The sequence below is a fragment of the Oncorhynchus mykiss genome, chromosome 8, assembly GCF_057628025.1.
Source record: "Oncorhynchus mykiss isolate SJ-2025 chromosome 8, ASM5762802v1, whole genome shotgun sequence".
Classification (NCBI taxonomy): Eukaryota; Metazoa; Chordata; class Actinopteri; order Salmoniformes; family Salmonidae; genus Oncorhynchus; species Oncorhynchus mykiss.
The window spans coordinates 68968380-68994494 of NC_143029.1; the positions used below are offsets into that span (position 1 = coordinate 68968380).

General features: G+C 41.8%; 1 protein-coding gene across 2 annotated transcripts in view; it reads right to left on the minus strand.

Annotated features, from left to right (window-relative positions):
* LOC110530968 (A-type potassium channel modulatory protein DPP6) overlaps positions 1-24138 on the minus strand; it is a 169145-nt gene extending 145007 nt beyond the window's left edge. Inside the window, exons 1-2 of one of the 2 annotated variants that reach the window (XM_090182396.1) lie at positions 23912-24138; positions 23705-23784 (exon numbers count right to left, since the gene is read on the minus strand). In XM_090182396.1, coding sequence (XP_090038522.1) covers positions 23705-23761 — 57 coding nt within the window. In that variant the 5' untranslated portion in view covers positions 23762-23784; positions 23912-24138. Of the gene's footprint in view, positions 1-2199; positions 2403-23704; positions 23785-23911 lie in introns of those variants that run through there. The other variant, XM_090182395.1, reaches the window with a different exon arrangement.
* Positions 24139-26115: the final 1977 nt, after the last annotated feature.

Below are 26115 nucleotides of genomic sequence, written 5' to 3' on the forward strand. Positions count from 1 at the left end.
GGAATACCGGGTATAACTTACTTCCTATGTAATGAATTCAATGGTGTGAATCAAAAGACACAACCTATAGATAATCCGTAGTATATCATTCAGAGTGATTATGCACTGTCAAAAGCATTTAGTTACGGAAGGGATAATCAACAAGAGGCTATGCATTCTATGGAAAATAATGAATGACGTGGAAGGTGTTTTCCATGACGCGCTAGCAAAAGCAGTTGAAACAGAGAACATGTAAGAATGAATTATAGCCATTGAATTCTACCGTGCAAATATACAGTGCTCTACTTAAGTGATAATGCCCGAGAAGCGGGTGTTAGGAGGATATTGGCACGGGTGTTGTTAGACCCGAGACGAAGTCGAGGTCCGGCAAACCATGCCAATATATCCTCCAAACACCGGCTTCGAGGGCATTATCACTTTTATCCAGCGGATTACCTACATATTCAAATAATGATTGACATATTTTCATTAAAAATGTTATTTTGATGAATTTATTCATAGTATGTCATCTTTCCACAAGCTATAGTCCCAAAACAAATCTAGAGTTGCTACCCAAGCCGTCTGGTCGTTCATTCCATCGGTTCGGTTGCTAGAGACACAACCCAGTCGTTCAGTCTTTTTGTTCTGTATCTATGGACGCGACCCAGTCTTTCGTTCTAAAAAGTTCCATTGCCATACTGGCTGGCAACGTTCTTATCCCTTGCTTGCTAGCTAGCTAACTACGGCGAACTTGCAGCCAGAATAACAGCAAGTCGCTGCAATTGCATAAGCTGTTTTCTAGTGACATTAATTTGGATACATCCATAATATGGCGCGATCTCACCTGGCATCGAAAACTTGCTCACTCGTCAGGACACTGTTGTTCAGAGGAGCTAGCCAACAACACAGCTAACACGATCACCTCAAACTGAAGCTGGAAAGACTGCAAACTTGCTGCACTTAATTTTGGTTCTTTGTATATATCCATACAATTGATGCCAGCTGATTCATGATTTCGACTGGCTGAGAAATGCTGCCTGCCTGTCTCATCCCGACACGTTCATTACTATGATATGTTGAATATTGAAACAATGTTGCAAAATGTCGGAGAGACAGCAAGGTTTAAACAAATCTCCGCTGTTGAAAACTAAATGTTAGACTTAAAGAAGTGTGAAATAATGTCTAGATGCTTTTTATAGTGGTGATCAAGTTTATAAATTGCTTGGCTGGGCTGATGAGACAGTAGATTGAGCAGTCAGATGGAACAGGGTAAATAGGGTAAATAGGCAGAGTAAATAGGCATTTTAACATCATAGATGGTAACTTGTAGAATAGGTGGTAACTTGTAGAATAGACACCGTCTGGAATGCGCTTGTTAAGGCAAATAATGCACACTCTAGAATGCCCTTCAAGCCAATCAGAAACAAGTATTCATGGTATGAAGTACTATACATCATCCTTACCCCACTTGGGGCAAGAGTCAAATCAGGTGTTATTGGGTTAAGGAAGAAGATAGAAATCAGATATGTTGGTGATGTTCAACCTCATCCTCTGTGTGAAGTGTTCATTCAGTTCAGCCAGAGTTTCTGTTTGCAACAAGTTGATCCACAAACAAATGTCTCACCCTATACTCCAAGACAGATTTGAAACATGATCTACTTTAAACATAGAATAAAAAAAATCTAAATCCAAAAAGCCCTCACATTCTCTAAAATACTTATTCTATTCACCCACAAGTCTCAAGATAACATTATTTTCCTCAGTGCATACTTGACATGGAATGCTTAGCTCTCGGCGGCAGGTATCCTAGCAGTTTAGAGCTTTGAGCATCCCCGAGCAAGTTGGAAAAATCTGCCATTCTGCCCTTGAGCAAGTCAGTTAACCCCCAACAACAACTCCTCTCTGGGCGCCAATGAACATTCCGGTTGAATGCATTAAATTGTGCAACTGACTAGGTTATCCCCTTTTCCTTTCCTCACAATTTGCTCTATGCATTAGTAGAAACCAAAACGTCACTGAGAAAATATTATTTTACACTTAACATATTTATTCAAAGGCAAATCAGAAATTAAATGATCCAGCAGCACATGCCCATCAAGAGCGTCGGAAATAATGTCTGTCCCTTGCGGTCCTGTTGCTCTTACAGAAACGTGGCAGTCAGCAATAAGAGTCCCCGATAGACAGACAATGTCCCAGGCAGCATCACAAGGCCATGCTTACCTTTCTGGAGGAGCTGGTGGTGTCTATCTTCAGCTGGCCAGTGGCTATGAGAACAGACATGGTGACTGTGGAGCGTTGTGTCTTTCACTCTCACGCAGTCTCACGACGTCTGGCTTCAAAGTCCCAGACACACCTTCTCCTCTGAAGTTAGGGTGAAGGCAGGGGTGTTGGGGGAAGCGCTTCAGGAGGGGGGAGTGTGGCCTGGGGGTCCAGCAGCCTGGCTAGAATGACTCTCCAAGCGGAGAGAATGAATCACACACAAGCACACACACACACACACACACACCAGTGTCGCTCCTACAAGGAGGAGTGGAATTCCTCTGCAACAGACTCTCAGTCACTCCAATCTGTGCCCCTATAAGCCACCCCCTTACTCTAAGGACTTTCCCAGAAGAGTGGGGGAGAGGTTCAATGGAATGAGGAAACTAACACACATGCTCACAAACACAAGTTGATATGCAATAACGCCGATTACCCATCAGTCGGAATAGTGCATGGCATGCATTTGTTTGGATGTGTGAGCCCTGCGTGAACATGCAGGCATGCACATACTGCACATGCACCCAGTTGAGTGAGTGTGTACGTTACCAAGAAATTGATTAATTCAGTCAGCTCCCTGGTTAGACTGTATTTAAGCACAAGTCATATTTATTCTTCCCCCCTCCCCTACTCCAATCCACCCAACCTAAAAGGACAGAAGCCTGGCATCATACAACATTGTTAGTTTATTTACATAGTAGTTTGTGTATTGAATCCATCCTGGGGCTGAGACTGAATAACCAATTTACCCTCCAAACCCAAAGACAATCTGCATGCTGCACTATAGGAGTTATGCAGGGAGGAGATACGGAGGGTGAATGAAATGGGAATGGCTTTTGGGAGATTAGGATTCATTAAAATACGTCTTCAATGAAAGAGAAAGCCAAACAGTGCTGCTGCCTGCTTCCCAAACTAATCTAATTTACTCAGTAGAATATGACCAAGAGAGAGAGAAGAAACAATACTTAGCACAGAGAGCATGTATAACATGGCATGAATACCTAATTCATTAAAAAGTGTGTGTGTTTATGCCCAAGACCACTTAATCGTAGTCATATATCCACACTAAATATCTTCCATGCAGTCAGAACTTGACAATTACTGTTATTGATATTTGCTGCGCTGTGCTTGCATATCAGATCAGACGTTGCTAGGTTGTGAACATTCAGGGCACGTGAAAATCAAATGTCTACAATGGATACTGCGTTGTCATCAGAGCTAGCTTTCCAGTTACACCTGTGTCTTTCAGCTTCCGTTTTATGGAGCTTGGGTCCTAATCCAAATACACAACATTCATTCAAACCATCATAAAAAATTGCCTTGCCAAATAGTCAGTGAAACGACAAATGAAAAGGAAGAGAAGCTCAAGTTCTTATTTCATGGATGAGGGTTTTATTTTGTCCCAAGAGAGGCAGTAACTGGTTTGGGGTTTCACTCCCTCTCATAAATACTGATAAATTAAAATCAGCTAAAAAGTTATTTTCCACTGCATTTTGATGTGTTTAAATAGGCAGTTCTCCGCCAAAGGTTATCGCTCCTGTGCTGCCAATCAGGCCCAAACCGCCTGTCTTTCAGTTACATACTGACAAGCTCATTTTTAACAAGCTTCTGGGGAATGCAATTATTGATAAAACAGTGAGGTGGTCAAAGGCTGATAATGAGAGGCAATTCTCACAGAACTCAAGACAAGGATAGAAGAATCAGAACACGAATTAAATGGTGGAATCTCTCACGCTAGTGCTAAACAATGCTATTACAGCAACATTTTATCTAAAGAGAAAATGTTGTTCTTAGCAAGCTGATTTCCTACTCTGAAATTTCTCCTGGGCCCTTTAAACTCACTCCTAATTGAGCATCTCCTAAATTCCTTTATGTCAGATTTACAGCTGTGAAATACCTCTGATCACAAACACAGTATAGTAAGTAAGTCATTGTAATTGCAATGAAAAAAGGTCACTGCTGTTATTGCAGCAGTTATTGCAATGAAGCGGAGAGGTGTTATTCTCACACTGACAGATGGTAAATGTTTCTTTGAAATTTGTCATTTAGACACAAACACAATATGCTATAATTTCCCCTTCGCTTTTCCCACTTCCCATCTGTCATGTTTTTGCTGATCTTGCAAATCTCTCTGCGCCTCCACTCAACCCTTTAGCGTCTAAGCTAACACATGCAATTGTTTTAACATGGTCATGCCAAGGATCATTTAGCTATTTGATTTTGAATTTTAAAAAAAGGTACAAAACATTTTTTTTAATGAAATATTGAATTTGGCATTACTTCTATTAGCCCATAGAAACGCAATGAATAACAGATTCACTATATTGAACAAGAGAAATTCAAAATGAAGTTTGTTCTGAAGTGTCTGTCCTATATCTGAGATAAGGAAAAAGGAAACTATTTTTTTTTAGGGGGGGTGGGGGACATGTATTTAACCCCTTATTTTAGACACTAAACTATCTCCATATATACTTATACATTTTTTAAAACTGGTACCGCTGACCTTCAGACAAGTCTTGTGTGGGTTGTGGGTATCCTAGAACAAAAAAACGATATGTGTGTGTGAGTGAGAGACTTACCTTTCCAGATTAGTGTGTAGCCCAAACTGTTTGGATGCTACAGACAGAAGAAGTTGGCAGAAAAGGCTGTACCAAATTCAGACCAGTCCCGTGACGCTTGTGGGGGTCATAGAGCAAAAACTGAGAACTAGTGTTTTCCCCCCCGACAAAAAAAAATGTAACTTGCTCAACCGAGAGTAGTCCTGTTCTTTCGACCAATCGATTGGTTGAAATGTTTAAACATATTTTTACATATAGACAGACACATAAAATCTACATACAGTATGTACTGAGCTTGCCTGATGCTTTAAGCACACTGTTTGATTAAATAATTAAGACACACAAATGACACAAGAAAGAGCCCAATGGTCACACTGTGTTAAAAAAAATTATACCCAGTGCCTGTGTGACTGGCGCACGTTGTCTCGCTCTCCTCTCTACTGCAGCGAAAAGGCACCACAACACAGCAAATGTTTATTACGCTGGTCGTGCTGAAGCTGCAACATCAATGCAGCCATTTAGTTACTCGTTTCTGACTGAAAAGTTTTGTTACCGAAATCCATAATTTGTTTAGGAAAAACATTCCCTATTCCCTCAACCCTTGCTCTTATGTGAAACATGTAAGCGACCAATAGAGCCTGACCTATTAGTCTAACATAATCACATCAATAAATTGTTAATAACAATCTCAGAGAACAGTAACACGTGACAGAAAAATTGATACGATGGACGTGAAAAAGAAACTCGAAATGGGTGAATGTTTACTGGTTGCTCAGGAGGGAAACAAGAAGTCAGAAGTGTGAAAGACATTTTTTAATTTTTTAACTAGGCAAGTCAGTTAAGAACAAATTCTTATTTTCAATGACAGCCTAACTGCCTGTTCAGGGGCAGAACGACAGATTTGTACCTTGCAACCTTCCGGTTACTAGTCCAACGCTCTAACCACTAGGCTACCCTGCGGAAACTACTGGAGATCAAGAAAATGGATGGTTATGGAGCAAGCGTTGCGTGAGTATCGTGTTCCTAACAGTTAGATTGCAATATTATACTGTTTTCTGACCATTTGGAACAGACTAAATAAACAACACTAAATAAATAACTACCAGAGAGTCTGTTCTAATGAAAGAAATATGATATATAAAGCCTTTATTACAGCAGACTAAAAACAGTTGCATGCATTCGTGTATTGCAGTTTATTTACTGTTTTGGCTAATTATTCAAATCTCCCTTTGTTATTTAATTTAAAAACTAAAATGCTTGATTGCATTTCAAAGTATGAATGTCTTGTATGCTGTGTGATGGCATGAATGAATGAATGAATGATTGATTGATTGATTGACAGAGTAGCCTATATATTGAAATATAGGCCAAAGTAAGTTACAGTATTAAGACTAAGCAAGACGCGCTCTTGGGCCTACAACTCGATGGTGGTAATACAAATCTACTATACAAATGATAACGACATAATGATAACGACATCATAATAATAATAGTGATAACAATAGATCAAGAGCGCGCCATGTTTCTCATCAAAAGAAGATGATGGCGCCGACAGACACGGCAGCTCTCATTCCAGCTCCTAAGCAACTTTGCAGTACTTTGTGTGTTATTTCTTACAAAAAACGTTCTGGGCTAATAATGTGTTATTACATACAGCCAGAAATAACTTTTGGATATCAGAGCGGCGGTAACTCACCAGCATTACAACTTTCCCGAATTGCATCCTTTGTTCGTACCCCCCAGGGCAATTGAACTTAACCCAGAGGCTGCCTTAAGACGTTGCCGGCGGAGAAGAGATATTCAGAGTGCACTTCTAGTCTGACTCAGGAGGCAGGCACAACATCCACAGCTTCTGAGTATATTACTCGCTAATGTTCATTCTCTGGACAATAAAGTAGATGAGCTCAGGGCGAGAATATGCTTCCAGAGAGAAAATCAGGGATGGTAACATACTTTGTTTTACAGAATCATGGCTCTCTTGGGATATACTGTCTCCGTCCATACAGCCAGCTGGGTTCTCAGTTCATCATGCAGACAGGAATAAAGAACTCTCCAGTAAGAAGAAAGGCAGGGGTGTATGTTTCATAAATAACTATTCATGGTGTGATAGTGGTAACATACAGAAACTTGAGTCCTTTTGTTCACTCAACCTAGAATACCTCACAATAAAATGCCGACCGTATTACCTCCCGAGAGAATTCTCTTCGGTTATAGTCACTGCCGTGTGTATTCCCCCTCTAGCCGATACCACAACAGCCCTCAAGGAACTACACTGGACTTTATGCAAACTGGAAACCACATATCCTGAGGCCGCATTTATTGTAACTGGGGATTTTAACACAGCAAATTTGAGGAAAACACTACCAAAGTTCTATCAACACATTGACTGTGGTACTCACTTAGGAAAAACATTAGATCACTGCTACTTTTTGAGATGCCTACAAGGCCATTCCCGCCCTCCCTTAGGAGCAAAATGGAGTCGTGATCTGATTTGCCTCCCTTCCTAAAAGGCAGAAACTCAAAAAGGAAGTACCCATGCTAAGGTCTATTCAAAGCTGGTCTGACCAATCAGAATCCATGCTTAAACATTGTTTTGATCACGTGGACTGGGATATGTTCTGGGTAGCCTCAAAGAATAACATTGATGCTTACATGGACATGGTGAGTGAGTTTATAAGGAAGTGTATAGTGGATGTTGTTCCCACAGTGTCTATTAAAACCTACCCAAACCAGAAATTGTGAATAGATGGCAGCATTCGTGCAAAACTGAAAGATCGAACCACCGCATTTAACCATTTAACCATGGTGACAGGGAATATGGTTGAATACAAACAGTGTAATTATTCCCTCCGTAAGGCAATCAAACAGGCAAAACATCAGTACAGAGACAAAGTGGAGTCACAATTCAACGGCTCAGACACGAGACGTATGTGGCAGTGTCTATAGACAATCATGGATTACAAAAGGAAAAAACAGCCACGTTGCGGATACCAATGTCGTGCTCTCAGACAAGCTAAACACCTTTTTCACCTGTTTAGAGGATAACACAGTGCCACCGACTCGGCCCGCTCCCAAGGACTTTGGGCTTTCGTTCTCCGTGGCCAACGTGAGTAAGACATTTAAGTGTGTTAACCCTCGCAAAGCTGTCGGCCCAGACGGCATCACTAGCCGCGTCCTCAGAGCATGTGCAGACCAGCTGACTGGAGTGTTTACAGGCATATTCAAATTCTCCCTATCCCAGTCTGCTCTCCCCACTTGCTTCAAGATGTCCACCATTGTTCCTGTCCCCAAGAAAGCAAAAGGGAACTGAACTAAATTACTATTGCCCCGTAGTACTCACTTCTGTCATCATGAAGTACTTTGAGAGGCTAGTTAAGGATCATGTCACCTCCACCTTACATGACACCCTAGACACACTCCAATTTGCTTACCGCCCAAATAAGTCCACAGATGATGCAATCGCCATCGCACTGCCCTAACACATCTGGACAAGAGGAAACCAACCGTATGTAAGAATGCTGTTCATCGACTACAGCTCAGCATTTAACACCATAGTACCCTCCAAACTCGTTATTAAGCTCGTGACCCTGGGTCTCGACCCACACCCTGTACAACTGGGTCCTAGACTTTTTGACGGGACGCCCTCAGGTGGTGAGGGTAGGAAACAACATCTCCACCCCGCGGATCCTCAACACTGGGCCCCCACAAGGGTGCGTTCTCAACCCTCTCCTGTACTCCCTGTTCACCCATGACTGCGTGGCCATGCACGCTTCCAACTCAATCATCAAGTTTGCAGACGACACTACAGTGGTAGGCTTGATTACCAACAACGACGAGATGGCCTACAGGGAGGAGGCGAGGGCCCTCGGTGTGTTGTCAGGAAAATAACCTCACACTCAAAGTCAACAAAACAAAGGAGATGATTGTGGACTTCAGGAAACAGCAGAGGGAGCACCCCCTATCAACGGGACAGTAGTGGAGAAGGTGGAGAGTTTTTTAAGTTCCTAGGCGTACACATCACAGACAAACTGAAATGGTCCAACCACACAGACAGCGTGGTGAAGAAGGCGCAACAGCGCCTCTTCAACCTCAGGAGGCTGAGGAAATGTGGCTTGTCACCAAAAACACGCAAGCTTTTACAGATACAGGATGCTCTCGATTGTGTCCGGCTTTATCACCGCCTGGTACGGCAACTGCTACGCCCACAACCATAAGGCTCTCCAGAGGGTAGTGAGGTCTGCAAAACGCATCACCGGGGCAAACTACCTGCCCTCCAGGACACCTACACCACCCAATGTCACAGGAAGGCCAAAAATATATTTTCATTTGTTTAACACTTTTTTGGTTACTACATGATTCCATTTGTGTTATTTCATAGTTTTGGATGTCTTCACTATTATTCTACAATGTACAAAATAGTGAAAATTATAAAAAACCCTTGAATGAGCAGGTGTGTCCAAACTATTGACTGGTACTTTATATGGATGATTTATAAAGCCAGGCACATTAAACAGTTAGGCTATGGATTTTTGACCTAATTAAGTTAGCGTTTCCTCTCTCCTCACTCTTCTTAGACAGTTAGATTAAGGCAAGGGCAGATTCCTCGTCTCTGCTGCTGCTCCCTCTGCCACATTTGTCTCAATCCCAATATGATGGTTAACTTTGCTATTATGCACATAGCATCATAGGGAAAGGCGGCAATTCTACGGCGTACTAAAGATGTTTCAGAACCTCGGACAGTGACCGTATCCAATGCGGGAGAAAGCACATTTGTTATAAAATAAAATTAGATTTATTAGAGTTGCACCATTATTTTTATATAATATAAACATATACAATTTCTTAAGAGTGATGGGCTGTACTATCTCCATGGCCTCTGCAATGGATTAGTCCACCGAGACAGGCGCGAATCAGATAGGTGTCTTGTGCACAATGAATAAAATGAATAAATTGCAACTGCTCGACTAAAGAAATCTCGGTCGACCAACAGCCTATCGACCAAACAATCGACCAGTCGACTAAATGGGGTCAGCCCTACGGAGAACGCGATCATGTTCATAAGAGTCTCATCTTTGCACATCTGAGACGCAGGCCATGAAAATAAACAGATCTAAAAAATAAATAAAAAAGGAGCTTAAACAGACTGATTTTGTATTATTACATTAATTAGATGTCCACATGGCCATAGAAATTGTAGGAGAAGGTTTAAGAGGCTAAATTAGTGTTTGAATAATGGGAGACGATGCCCGGAGCATAGAACGATAAACACTTAGGGACAGTATTAACTCAAGAACCCCACCGCGTTGCTAATGCTAGTGGATTCACCTCACGCCTCTAATGAGGGATGGACAGAAAGAAGCAGTGAGAGGCTAGCTCTGCTCATTACAGAAAAGCAGTGTTGTGCCAGGGAAATAGTAATGAAGTCATCATGAAAAAGGTACAATAAATCAATTAATAAATCAAAAATGATCCTAAGATCCTTTCTGGTAAACACTAAACAAGGCATATAAACATGTACTGTATAGGAGCTGTAACAAAATACACTTATTATCCCGTATTGCAGTTTTCCCTCCATTTTCCAGCATCTCATTAATGTTTTACATATTAATCACCGCTATAAAACAGGCACACTCTAGGATGCCAGCTTGGGCCAAGGCTTGTGTGAAATATGAATATACTAATGAAGAAAACAGAGGAAAGAATGGAGAATGAGGATATCCAGAGAGAAACTGTGTGTGTGTCTCAGACTAACATCATTGCATCCCCCTCATGAGAAAGACCTGGCCCTGTACTCGACCTTGAGTCAAACAATTGGCTCTGTTCCTGACTATTTTCCATCCAGAGGCCAGCAACACATCCTTAACCTTCACCTGAATATTTCCCTGGGAATATGAAGGAATTATGCCTCTGTATGCTCCTCAGTTAGGGCCAGTCTCATGAGAGCTGGGAAATGGCCACTCTTGCTAAGATATTGATAGTCGGACAGGCTTTTATTTATAGCAATAACCATACTGCAAATAACTTACTGTGTCTTAGATGTACAGCACATGACAAGATCATGATAATAAAAATATTGACAACAACATTGTTTGTTACAAATCAAGCAAGATCACTATGACATGTTCTTTTACAGGCAACAGTGTGAATGTCGTAGGACAAGAGGTTCCCTAAAGGCCAGAGAAGAGGTGATTATGACCAGGATGTGGGAATGGGAACTGCTTTAAGAACTTTACGGTGGCCCTAATGGCCCAGGCCACAAAACCTGGACAGCTTTCATAAATATGGTCCATGGCTAGAGAGGAAGCCATCCATGTAGCGCCGCCAATCCTCAGTGCAGCACTTGTAAATGACAGACATTGAATGTTGTGGTCCTCTTTGGAATATTTTTAAGGAGACCACAATGCTCTCGTGTGAATTCATTATTTTTAACAATGCTCTATTGGCTCCTGATATGAAAATGTGCAACATTGTGTGTGTGTGTGTGTGTGTGCATTGTACACAGTTTATATGGGCTATTACTTAGCTGTGGGTAAGCAGTAAGATGTTTTCAGTCTGGCTGTTCAAAGTCATTCAAGTTCAGTTGATGAATACAGAAACCTATTACAAAGGCTTTTTACCAGCTAACTCTCAGAGGACCACATATTCTGTCTGCATACAAATGAATGTGAGTGAGTCTGTGGCTCCAAATTGCACTCTTAAAAATCACAATGGAATCTTTCATTTACACCAAAAAAAAAACTGTCAAAAAGCTGTGAGAAAGGTTAACTAAAACTTTGGCATAAACAGGGCCTTGCGGTTGAAACTAACAGTATCATCTGTTTGGAAAGGGATGTGCCATAATTTGGTACATTTATTTATGACCTAGTCAATGTGCTTGAATTACATACTGTTTACACACTTGAGCAATAACACAATTGTATATAATTTAACACAGATCTCTATAATTCTGAATATTACGCTGTGACTTATAAAACAGTTTTCTACCAGAATAATACAACAATAAAGTTGTAAAACTCCTGCCTCACTCCCTGCTACTTTCAGACAGCAGCACTCTGGCAATGCAAATCAAAGTTTAGACCCAGTCCAGAGCCAACTACTTGCCTCCAACGTGTCAGACAGAGCAAGCAACACCGGAAGAAGAGCTAAAACTACAGTATATATATATATATATATATATATATCTGACAGGGATCCACACTGAGGGAGGCTATGAAATATTCCCTGCTCCATTGGCAAAGGGGCAAATTAATTTCAGTTATTCTATCGAGGCAGCCTGTGCCTGAATAGACTTAAATGATGCCGTCTTACCTTTCCAGCAGATTTATTTGATGAGGTAGGCCTGTTAAGGGAGGGGCCACATCAGGCATTAATATAACAAATGCTGACGATTCAGCAGGTCCTTTGCCAGTTTGAGGCATGGGCCAATTGAAAGACAAAGTACAGAAGAAAACTGTAGTTTGTCTGACATAAAAACAAGGGAACCTGAGAGTGTGCTCTGGGAGTTAAGAAACACTGAAAACGTGCCACAATTAACATGAGCATTGTGCTCCCTGAAGAAAGGTCAGAGAAGAGCTACAGTTGCAATAGGTAATGCCAAGAGCCTTCCATTAACAATCCTAATGGAAGTTAAAAAATCCTGATACAACTTCAGATTTTGCAAGCATTTGTAAAATGTCAACAGTCAATGTCAACTGTCATACTGAAATACAAGGAGCAATGTTCCATTAACAATTTGCTCGGGTCATAAAGTAAGCACACACACTAAATGCCTATTCATCCATGGATCCATCCAACTTTAATAGGTGATTGGCTGAGGAAGAAGGGTATGGAAATGAGTAAAATTACTAAAATAGCAGAAACTGACAAATGCCTTGCTTTTTTGTACAAGTCTCATAGGACAGAGAATGATTTACTTCAGATAGTTCCTCTTCACTTTACAATCCATATGATTTACATACAGTGCCTTGCGAAAGTATTCGGCCCCCTTGAACTTTGCAACCTTTTGCCACATTTCAGGCTTCAAACATAAAGATATAAACTGTATTTTTTTGTGAAGAATCAACAACAAGTGGGACACAATCATGAAGTGGAACGACATTTATTGGATATTTCAAACTTTTTTAACAAATCAAAAACTGAAAAATTGGGCGTGCAAAATTATTCAGCCCCTTTTACTTTCAGTGCAGCAAACTCTCTCCAGAAGTTCAGTGAGGATCTCTGAATGATCCAATGTTGACCTAAATGACTAATGATGATAAATACAATCCACCTGTGTGTAATCAAGTCTCCGTATAAATGCACCTGCACTGTGATAGTCTCAGAGGTCCGTTAAAAGCGCAGCGAGCATCATGAAGAACAAGGAACACACCAGGCAGGTCCGAGATACTGTTGTGAAGAAGTTTAAAGCCGGATTTGGATACAAAAAGATTTCCCAAGCTTTAAACATCCCAAGGAGCACTGTGCAAGCGATAATATTGAAATGGAAGGAGTATCAGACCACTGCAAATCTACCAAGACCTGGCCGTCCCTCTAAACTTTCAGCTCATACAAGGAGAAGACTGATCAGAGATGCAGCCAAGAGGCCCATGATCACTCTGGATGAACTGCAGAGATATACAGCTGAGGTGGGAGACTCTGTCCATAGGACAACAATCAGTCGTATATGGCACAAATCTGGCCTTTATGGAAGAGTGGCAAGAAGAAAGCCATTTCTTAAAGATATCCATAAAAAGTGTTGTTTAAAGTTTGCCACACTCCACCTGGGAGACACACCAAACATGTGGAAGAAGGTGCTCTGGTCAGATGAAACCAAAATTGAACTTTTTGGCAACAATGCAAAACGTTATGTTTGGCGTAAAAGCAACACAGCTCATCACTCTGAACACACCATTCCCACTGTCAAACATGGTGGGGGCAGCATCATGGTTTGGGCCTGCATTTTCTTCAGCAGGGACAGGGAAGATGGTTAAAATTGATGGGAAGATGGATGGAGCCAAATACAGGACCATTCTGGAAGAAAACCTGATGGAGTCTGCAAAAGACCTGAGACTGGGACGGAGATTTGTCTTCCAACAAGACAATGATCCAAAACATAAAGCAAAATCTACAATGGAATGGTTCAAAAATAAACATATCCAGGTGTTAGAATGGCCAAGTCAAAGTCCAGACCTGAATCCAATCGAGAATCTGTGGAAAGAACTGAAAATTGCTGTTCACAAATGCTCTCCATCCAACCTCACTGAGCTCTAGCTGTTTTGCAAGGAGGAATGGGAAAAAATGTGAGTCTCTGGCGACTTACAGCTGTAATCGCAGCAAATACAGCAAGTATTAACTTAAGGGGGCTGAATAATTTTGCACGCCCAATCTTTCCGTTTTTGATTTGTTAAAAAAAGTTTGAAATATCCAATAAATGTCGTTCCACTTCATGTTTGTGTCCCACTTGTTGTTGATTCTTCACAAAAAAATACAGTTTTATATCTTTGTTTGAAGCCTGAAATGTGGCAAAAGGTCGCAAAGTTCAAGGGGGCCGAATACTTTCTCAAGGCACTGTACCTGTGTTGTAATCTCAGTCACTGTCATGGCTGCAATGACTCACATCAAAGAGGGAGAGAGAGAGAGAAAGGGAGGTGGGGGGAGACAGAGGAAGAACGCGAGAGAGGACCAACCAACAGAAGCTTGTCTTTATGTCACTAGATACACAAGGCCATCCAATTACCTTTTTTCACCTCTACAAATCAATGTATAAACTCCATTTTACTTTGACTGTCATTGGTAAAGCTGTATCCTTTCATTATACATCCCAGGCAATTTTCATTAAATGGTGAAAGTGAGCACTCACAGCTGGCTTATAACAGCAGGGACTTAATGAACCTTATTGAAGAGAAATCGGCATTAACTCTGAAATTACAAAGACTATTCTCAGAGGAGACAGACTGTCTTGGATACCCACAACCACACTTATTAATTTATTTTCTATCCAAATTAGTCTTGAGATTATGCTAGAATTATTTATCCTAACTTCTATCTGTGACTATGTAGAATAATACACTGGGTGTCTTTATAAAGTTAAGAAAGAGTTACGTTTCTCTAACCTAAAAATGTGCTACTCTGTGTATCATGTTTGCCATCCTACAGAAAAACAAGTTACTAAATAGATGTAATCTACCGGTGCCTCTCAATGAACAGATTATACAACCTGAGAAAGTAGTCTAAAGGCTGAAAATGAAAAAGATAACAATGAGCATGTAGTGAAAACACCTGACAACAACCAGAACGGGTTAGAGGTGACAGTTAACACCAGAGGTCAGTACCATATCCCTCCAGCAGAGGGCAATCTCACTAGCATTATTGGAACCTATGCCATGCCATTGCTGCTATACCATTTGAATGATAATTGTCATCACGTCACTTTGACTCATTATGTTGGTTGTGATATTGATGCATTAGTGAATTAATTGAAATCATGAATGAAGACACCACAGAACAGATATAATACTAGCATTATTGCCAGTGTATCACAATAGTGGTTGATCAATTACAACAAATGTGCCAAACCAAGGTAATGACCAACGTAAAGATAGAGGTGGAAGTAATACTACTTTTCACAGTAATACTTCTTTCAGTAGTTGAACTGACAAGGCTGCATGCAGTGATCTTCCTAATCTGGCTGCATGCATGTACAGTATGTTTCTGTCATAAAACTGTCAACACATAATCTGAAGACATTTGTTGGGAGGTCATTTTTATTTTTATTTGTTTATTTCACCTTTACTTAACCAGGTAGGCGAGTTGAGAACAAGTTCTCATTTTTAACTGGACCTGGCCAAGATAAAACAAAGCAGTGTGACACAAATAACAACACAGAGTTACACATGGAATAAACAAACGTACAGTCAATAAAACAATAGAAAATAATCGATATACAGTGTTTGCAAATGAGGTAGGATAAGGGAGGGAAGACAATAAATAGGCTGTAGTGGCGAAGTAATTACAATTTAGCAATTAAACACTGGAGTGATAGATGTGCAGAAGATGAGTGTGCAAGTAGAGATACTGGGGTGCAAAGGAGCAAAATAAAATAAATAAATAACAGTATGGGGATGAGGTAGTTGGATGGGCTTTTTTCAGATGGGCTATGTACAGGTGCAGTGAGCTGCTCTGACAGCTGATGCTTAAAGTAAGTGAGGGAGATATGAGTCTCCAGCTTCAGTGATTTTTGCAATTCGTTCCAGTCATTGGCAGCAGAGAACTGGAAGGAAAGGCGGCCAAAGGAGGAATAGGCTTTGGGGGTGACCAGTGAAATATACCTGCTGGGGCGCGTGCTACGGGTGAGTGCTGCTATGGTGACCAGTGAGCTGAGATAAGATGGGGCTTTACCTAGCAAAGACTTATAGATGACCTGGAGCCAGTGGGTTTGAAAACGAATATGAAGCGAGGGCCAGCCAACGAGAGCATACAGGTCACAGTGGTGGGTAGCATATGGGGCTTTGGTGACTAAATGTATGGCACTGTGATAGACTGCATCCAATTTGCTGAGTAAAGTGTTGGAGGCTATTTTGTAAATGACATCACCGAAGTCAAGGATCGGTAGGATAGTCAGTTTTACGAGGGTATGTTTGGCAGCATGAGTGAAGGACGCTTTGATGCGAAATGGGAAGCCAATTCTAGATTTATTTTTGGATTGGAGATGGTTAATGTGAGTCTGAAAGGAGAGTTGAGTCTAACCAGACACCTAGGTATTTGTAATTGTCCACATATTCTAAAAGTCAGAATCGTCCAGAGTAGATGCTGGACGGGCGGGCAGGTGTGGGCAGCGATCGGTTGAAGAGCATGCATTTAGTTTTACTTGCATTTAAGAGCAGTTGGAGGCCATTGAAGGAGAGTTGTATGGCATTGAAGCTCGTCCGGAGGTTAGTTAACACAGTGTCCAAAGAATGGCCAGTAGTATACAGAATGGTGTCGTCTGCGTAGAGGTGGATCAGAGAATCCCCAGCAACAAGAGCGACATCATTGATGTACACAGAGAAAAGATTCGGCCTGAGAATTGAACCCTGTGGCATCCCCATAGAGACTGCCAGAGGTCCGGACAACAGGCCCTCTGATTTGACACACTGAACTCTGTCTGATAAGTAGTTGGTGAACCAGGCGAGGCAGTCATTTGAGAAACAAAGGCTGTTGAGTCTGCCGATAAGAATGTGGTGATTGACAGAGTTGAAAGCCTTGGCCAGGTCGATGAATACAGCTGCACAGTATTGTCTTTTATCGATGGCGGTTATGATATCGTTAAGGACCTTGAGCGTGGCTGAGGTGCACCCATGACCAGCTCGGAAACCAGATTGCATAGTGGAGAAGGTACGGTGGGATTCGAAATAGTCAGTGATCTGTTTGTTAACTTGGCTTTCGAAGACCTTAGAAAGGCAGGGTAGGATAGATATACTGTAGGTCTGTAACAGTTTGGGTCTAGAGTGTCTCCCCCTTTAAAGAGGGGGGTGACTGCGGCCGCTTTCCAATCTTTGGGGATCTCAGACAATATGAAAGAGAGGTTGAACAGGCTAGTAATAGGGGTTGCAACAATTGCAGCAGATAATTTTAGAAAGAGAGGGTCCAGATTGCAATGCCCTCTAGAGGTAGTCAAATCAAATTTTATTGGTCACACACACACACGGTTAGCAGATGTTAATGCGAGTGTAGCGAAATACTTGTGCTTCGAGTACTGGCAGTGCAGTAATATCTAACAATTCCTCAACAACTACCTAATACACACAAATCTAAACGGGATTAATGAGAATATGTACATATAAATATATGGATGAGTGGCAGAGATGGTCTAAAATACAGTATACACACATATGATATCAGTAATGTAAGATATGTAAACATTATTAAAGTGGCATTATTTAAAGTGGCATTATTTAAAGTGACTAGTGATCCATTTATTAAGTGGCCAGTGACTTTGGTCTCAATATAGGAAGCAGCCTTTCTGAGTTAGTGATTGCTGTTTAGCAGTCTGATGGCATTGAGATAGAAGCTGCTTTTCAGTCTCCCGGTCCCAGTTTTGATGCACCTGTACTGACCTCGCCTTCTGGATGGTAGCGGTGTGAACAGGCCTCTTGAGAGCCTTGAGGTTGAGGGCAATGCAGTTGCCGTTCCAGGCGGTGATACAGCCCGACAGGATGCTCTCGATTGTGAATCTGTAAAAATTTGTCAGGGTTTTGAGTGACAAGACAAATTTCTTCAGTCTCCTGAGGTTGAAGAAGCACCTTCTTCACCACACTATCTGTGTGGGTGGATCATTTCAGTTTGTCTGTGATGTGTACACCGAATAACTTAACTTTCCACCTTCTCCACTGCTGTCCCTTCGATGTGGATGGGGGGTGCTTCCTCTACTGTTTCCTGAAGTCTACGATCATCTCCTTCGTTTTGTTGACGTTGAGTGAGAGGTTATTTTCCTGACACCACACGCCGAGTGCCCTCACCTCCTCCCTGTAGGCGGTCTCGTCGTTGTTGGTAATCAAGCCCACTACTGTTGTGTTGTCTGCAAACTTGATTGAGTTGGAGGAGTGCATGGCCACGCAGTCATGGGGGAACAGGGAGTACAGGAGGGGGCTGAGCACGCACTCTTGTAGGGCCCCAGTGTTGAGGGTCAGCGAAGTGGAGATGTTGGGGGGGCGGCCCGTCAAAAAGTCCAGTACCCAATTGCACAAGGCGGGGTTGAGACCCAGGGCTTCCAGCTTGATGATGAGCTTGAGGGGTACTATGGTGTTGAATGCTGAGCTGTAGTCAATGACTACAGCATTCTTACATAGGTATTCCTCTTGTCCAGATGGAATAGGGCATTGTCCAGTGTGATATCGATTGCATTGTCTATGGACCTGTATGCAAACTGAAGTGGGTCTAAGATGGCCGGTAAGGTGGAGGTGATATGATCCTTGACTAGTATCTCAAAGCACTTCATGATGACAGAAGTGAGTGCTACAGGCGGTAGTCATTTAGTTCAATTATCGTTGCCTTCTTGGGTACAGGAACAATGGTGGCCATCTTGAAGCATGAGGGGACAGCAGACTGGGATAGGGAGCGATTGAATATGTCCGTAAACACACCAGCCAGCTGGTCTGCGCATGCTCTGAGGATGCGGCTAGGGATGCCGTCTGGGCCAGTAGCCTTGCGAGGGTTAACACTTTTAAAATGTTTTACTCACGTCGGCAAGGAGAATGGGAGGGGGGTGCACTCCTTGTTAGCGGGCTGCGACGGTGGCACTGTATTATCCTCAAAGCAGGCAAAGATGGTGTTTAGTTTGTCTGGAGGCGCGACGTCGGTGTCCGTGGTGTGCCTGGTTTTTTTTGTAGTCCCGTGATTTCCTGTAGACCCTGCCGCATACGTCTTGTGTCTGAGCCATTGAATTGCGACTCAACTTTGTCCCTGTACCGGCATTTCGCTTGTTTAATTGCCTTTCGGAAGGAATTACTACACTGTTTAATTTCAGCCATATTCACAGACCTCTTCCATGGTAGAATGCGGTGGTCCGCGCTTTCAGTTCTGTGCGAATGCTGCCACCCATCCACGGTTTCTGGTTAGGCTAGGTTTTAATAGTCACAGTGGGTACAACATCTACAATGCACTTCCATATAAACTCACTCACCGAGTCAGTAGATAGATCGATGTTGTTCTCTGAGGCTGACCGGAACATATCTCAGTCCACGTGATCAAAACAATCATGAAGCGTGGATTCCAATTGGTCAGACCAGTGTTAAAATGGTTCTAGTCACTGGTACATCCAGCAAGATGGCGTCGTCGTCAGATATGCCGAAGGGAGGGCGGGGAAGGCCTTTGTATGCATCGCGGAGGTAATGCATACAAAGTAACATATTGTAGGTTGAATATTTAATTTTGCACAGTTTGTCCAGACTATGAGATTAATCAAAATGATGTACTCCAATCTCAATTAATGTGTTTTATTGATATTTCTCCCAGGAAATGAACTGCCAGTTCAACAGTTTCCCAAATAAATGTGGACAGTAGCATTATCTCTTGGGAATCAAAGCAAAGCTTTCACCTCTGTTTTCAGCAAGAGGACAGACTGTATGGTCCTCTGGGGATATCTTCAGAAAATGACCTTAATTGATCCATATTGTGCACTTGTTCACTACTGCATTGGATTGGTGTAGGAATGTGCTAGAGGGAATTTCCTTTCAAATCCATGAAGGGAAGTGAACAAGTACACAGAAAGGAGAAGGAACAGATTATTGAGACGCAACCATAGTAAATCAAAACAACCAGAGATGGAAGACTACAGTTCAGGTGCAGTACAGATCTGCACAAGTGATGCCATGCCACAAAACACAAGGACCAATGATACCTGTATTATGGAAACTGATATTACCCCTTCAAATCGTTTTAAGTGGGGATTAAATGGCAATATTTGTATGTTTCTCATAGATACAGAAACATTTTCCCCCATAAACTTTATGTTCAAATCATCCTAAAGTGTCTAAAATGTATTGCGTAGCTCAATAATTTATGATAATTTGGATATTGGGGATATAATTTTGGGGATATTGAAAAAAAAGTTAGCATTTGAAGGTCGTGCCAAGTAAACAAAAGCAAAGCATGGATTTCTGTCTTACGTTGTCCATAGATTGCTTACAGTGTAAGTAAATCAAGATGTCATTTAGTGGTAATTTGGGTTAATTATCCCAACACTAGGCAGTTCAGTCACCTCATTATCCAGCAAATACACACCAGCACCTTGGACAGCTACCAGTCAGTTGTTCAGTGAGATTAGCTTTAGTGTTTCTAAAATTTGAGTAATGTAGCAGATGGGGATCTGTGAAACTCACTCCTCAGCCTGAAGTGTCTCCACTTGCGCTGCCATGTTGGCGTGAGTGGGTAAGACACTTTAGGAGGGCGGTCACGTGTGTTTGTGAGGCAGAGTTTGGGTTCAAGCCTTGGTATGAGCCGAATCAAGGGGAAGCTGCACTCGCTAAGGGACAGATTGAAATGTACTGGCTGGTCCAACTCAAGGTGTCATAAAAAAAATGCACTCCCCTTCCCAACATTACAAATAGTTTCACATGATCTTTTCCTTGTACTGTAAAATAAATGTAATATCCTCCCCCCTCATCGAATTAACTCAAAATAATGTTTTCAACCAAAAATAACTGTAGCAACCCTGTGTTTATAAAACATGGATATCGACTTCAGCATGCTTTTGTGGCACAGTTGATGCCACGCGCTGCTCCGGTCCGGAAGGTTGAGGGTTTTCCGACCACCACAGATGAGCTCACTCTCTCTGCCTGTTTCATTACACCACAATCAGTCGGCTGCAGACAATGATCAACTAAGGGGAAATCAGATTTTCAACATTTTGATGCCATATTTATAATTGTATAAAATATATGCAATTCATTTCCCACCAACAGGTTTCTGTGCCACCTCACCACACAACCAATAAAAAAAAGCATACCGACCTCGGGCACTACCATGGTTTGCATTTTCAACACCACAATAAATAGACTATGTCAATTTCAACAAACAGAAAATACATCCCTCCCTACCTGGTTGGCTTACCCAGTATTGAAGGGTTGGCTTGACAATCTCAGAATGTCAAACTTTTTAGTGTTTTGTAACCAATCACTCTTTCTGTTCATGAATTGGCCGCTGCACAATATGGATTGATTGATTTTACTTGTCAGTTAAAAAAATAAATATACACACAAAGTCGGGGACTTAGTTCCATTTTGATCCCCTATTTTCTACATAAATACAATTACATAGACACATCACAGATATAGAGACAGAAAAATGCTTAACCTACAGATGAGTATGAGGAGGGAGTTTAAGTTCAATTCTTACACGCTTGTTTGGCTGGTAACTTATCGTTTAGATGTTTGGGGCTGCTGGTGAACCATGATGTGCAGGCATAATCAAAGTGACACTGGACTAGTGCACTTGACAAAGTCTTTAGGGGGAATAGCTAGGTTTCCATCCAATTAGCGACAGATTTTCATGTGAATATTCTAAAATCTTCATAAAAACAATATGCCATTTCAGAGTTTCCTTTAGGAAAATTTGGCACCGGACAACATGACAGGGAGGATTTTAATTTACCGGACATTTGAGAAATTGTACGGACATACATATGCATTCAGATCCGACCTTGGTCTGCCTGTCCCATCAATAAACAATGGATGTTGGCCAAATGAGCCACATTTACATGTCCTTAAAACAAAAAAATTAGAAAAACACTATCCCTTGTGTTTCGATGTGTAGCATATGCAGAACTTTATAGCCTATCTTTTTTAGGCTACTTTCCTAAAATAATAATTATCCACCTCACGGTTCAGCTGTCAGAGATTTAAGCACTAAATGTATCAGGGCATTGCAAGCAAAGGCTTAGGTGTCCACTGTATGATATATATATATATATATATATATATATATAAGCATATGTGTAACCCTAGAGAGAAAGAAATAGATGTACAGAAGGAGGCTAATTCGTACATTTTCTATCAGAATATTTTGAATAATGATAAGCATTATATTGCTACATTATAGGAGTAACTCTGGTAGGCCTGGTCTTCCTAACTTCAAGTTAAACTGTCAGAGTTAGTTGGAGCGCCGGGTGCACTACCTTCATATCATAGGCCTGCAGTAGATAAAGCTTAAGAATACCCACACCATACCTTCACAAACGTTTCTAAACTTTATTAAGGTAATATCAAAAGTCAGTCAAGCCATTGTTTATAGGGAAAATGTTAGCAGAAGTGTGAATGTAAGCCAGGGAAAAACCGCACTACCCTCCCCTGTGCCCAATAAAAATAACACAACCATCCCCAAAGCAAAAAAAAAGTTTGACTCCCCTATTTTGGACAACCCCTCCCCCCAGTGAATGTTGATCTGTCTAAGCAAGCAGCGTGACGTCCTTTAAACTAAGAGCAATTAACCTGGTTATTTTATTTATTAGCTATATTAAATAACCGAGGAAAAGTTGTGGCATGTATTCCCTGGGCTCACTGCTGAAAACCAGGGGTGCAACTTTCACTGGGGATGGGACATGTCATCCCCCCACATTCTGAAATTGCATTTTTAAGTCCCCCCCAGCTGTATCATTGGAATGTGATACAAAACGAGGCCATGGTGTGCTTTATCCAACTGTATAAAAACAAGAATTATGTTCCCCCCAACTCTAAAACCTAAGTTGTACCCGGGGTGAAAACACAGTGTTTGAAGTTCAGCAGGGAAAGGCTAACAAGAACAATGCCATCCCCTGGGTAGCATAATGGGCTTCACTTGACATCAAAGAACTGCCAATCAACCACTAATGAACTTGGTGGTGCACGGTTTGTTCCAGTTGGCATCTCTTTAGCGCTGGAATACAACACAAGGCTCGCTATTGTTTGTTTTTTTAGGGGGGTTGCAGTCACCACTTTCTGGCACAATAAAATAAAACAAAATAGCCATAATGGGCACGGCTGCGCGGGCATCGGTCTGATCGGACCATGTTAAATTGTTGAATTGAAAAACTGTGAATGAAAACATCACCTGAACAGACCAACACGGGTCTCCTTGTCTCGAATCATGTTTTTCGGTGTGGGCGAGCTGCCAGACTGCTACGGTGTCGCCCAATGGGGCGAAAACGGATTTTAATTTACAGCAGCAACAGCGAATCTTTCTTGGGCGCACATAGTGTGGAAAGTAGACTATTCAGCACAACTAAAAGGAATTGGGAACATATAATTGATATGAACCTACTCCTTGCTGTCTAAATAGATGGTATGTTTTAATCAAATACAAAACAGTGGCACCTGGTAAGGCTACTCTGTACCTTTTGTATACGAAAAGGAGAAGACCTTTGAGGTGGATGAATTTCACGCACTCATTTTACGCAAAGGTTTGATAGCATTGCCTACCTTCTCTCCCTTAGTGGAGCCCCTTCGGTAGTTGCCTGCACCTGCTGAGGAGTTCATGTTTTGTTCGATTGGTAGGCTACCTGAAAAACAGAGCTATATGCAGAGCTATACAGCTGTTTCGTTCATAAACTACGTTCATCTCAACATGGCCACTCGAAAATGAAAACACACAGTGCGAGTAGAAAAGTGTGCACGAGGCAAACTAACCAGAATCAGTTGTCGCGCCAAATTTAGCAGAATCAATCGTTCCCTCGAATTTCCTCTTCAGTGTGGTATCATTAAGTGATGTTAATCAAACGTGTAGTTGGCCTAGTTATTTATTATGTTAGAGTAAATAAAAATATTCTTAACTTTGTAGTCCACGTTTCACAAACTGCTCATTCAGTAGCATTCAGTCCACACTGGTCTTTGGCGCTCGAGCCTTCGAAGCCAGTGATCTCCGGGGGGAAAAAGCGCACGTGTCTCCAAAGGCTGCGTGTGAATCACTTGCAAAGTGTGTTTGTTTTTCCAGAATGGTTATTGCAAGGCTTTTAAAAAAAAGTGTTGCTCCACCACTGCAGCTAAAAGGTACGGCTCCTCCACTCTCAGGAAGCTACACAGGTAAACATGTCAACGAGTTTGTTTAGTGTTGCCTCAAGCACACTCATGGAATGGCGCAATACATACTGCAAAATACTTATGTCTATCTAGACTGAGCAAAAATATAAACCCGACATACAACAATTTCAAAATTTTACTGAGTTACAGTTCATATAAGGAAATCAGTCAATTTAAATTAATTAATTAGGGCCAAATCAATGGATTTCACATGACTGGGAATATAGATATGCATCTGTTGGTCACAGATACCTTATAAAAGGTAGGGGTGTGGATCAGAAAACCAGTCACTATCTTGTGTGTTCACCATTTGCCTCATGCAGCACCACACGTCTTACATAGAGTTGATCAGGCTGTTTATTGTTGAATGTTGTCCCACTCCTCTTCAATGGTTGTGTGAAGTTTCTGGATATTGGCGGGAACTGGAACACCCTGTCATACATGTCTGAGTATACAGGCCATGGAAGAACTGGGACATTTTCAGCTTCCAGGAATTGTGTACCGTGGTAGAAATTCTATAGGAAGAGAGACTGCAGATTCTTTCAAACAACTTCATTATAAGAATAGCAAAAATTAAGCAATCAACAACCCCTCAAATGGTTCATGATTGAAAAGCTCAACGAACAGAGCTGTCCCTCTCCTTTTATAGAAAGTACATTGTTTTATCTTTGTGACAGTTAGCAGATGTGCAGAAACTGGCCCTGGGACAGAGTTGTAAAAAGTAATTTAGCTCGTCTGTGTAGATCAAGATAGCTGATATTGCCACCATTCTCTGTTCCTCCCTGCACTTCCCAATTAGCTAAATTCTTGTCGAGCGTGAACACGGAAGGTCACAAACTGCGGTCACACCCAAGTGGCTCATTAATCTGTACGCTCAGATTTATGACTAAGTCACATGACAAGTTTGTATCAGTAAAAATACTAGCATATAATAATGGACAATTTAAGTAAAAAACAGCCTAGTATGACTAATTAAACAGTATAGTATGTAATGAATATCAATTTCCTCCACAGTACAGATCCTTGAGACATTGTGCATTATTATGCTGAAACATGAGGTGATGGCGGCGGATGAATGGCACGACAATGGGCCTCAAGATCTCATCACGGTGTCTCTGTGCATTCAAATTGCCATCGAAAAATGCAATTGTTCTTGTTACCATAACCCCACCGCCACCATGGGGCACTCTGTTCACAACGTTGACATGAGAAAACCGTTCGCCTACATGATGCCATACACGCTGTCTAAGTTCTGCCCAGTACAGTTGAAACCAGGATTCATCTGTGAAAAGGGCACTTCTCCAGAATGCCAGTGGCCATAGAAGGTGAGCATTTTCCCACTGAAGTCCGTTACGACGCCGAACTGCAGTCCGGTCAAGAGCCTGGTGAGGACGACGAGCATGCAACTGAGCTTCCCTGAGACCGTTTCTGACAATTTGTGAAGAAATTCTTCGGGTTGTGCAAACCCACAGTTTCATCAGCTGTCCGGGTGGCTGTTCTCAGACGATCCCACAGGTGAAGAAGCCGAAGGTTGAGGTCCTTGGCTGGCGTGTTTACATGTGGTCTGCGGTTGTGAGGCCGGTTGGACGCACCGGCAAAATTGAGGTGGCTTATGGAATAGAAATATACATTAAATTCTCTGGCAACAGTTCTGGTGGACATTCCTGCAGTCAGCATGCCAATTACACACTCCTTCAAAACTTGGGACATCTGTGGCATTATGTTGTGTGAAAAAACTGCACATTTTAGAGTGGCCTTTTATTGTCCCCAGCACAGGGTGCACCTGTGTATTGATCATGCTGTTTAATCAGCTT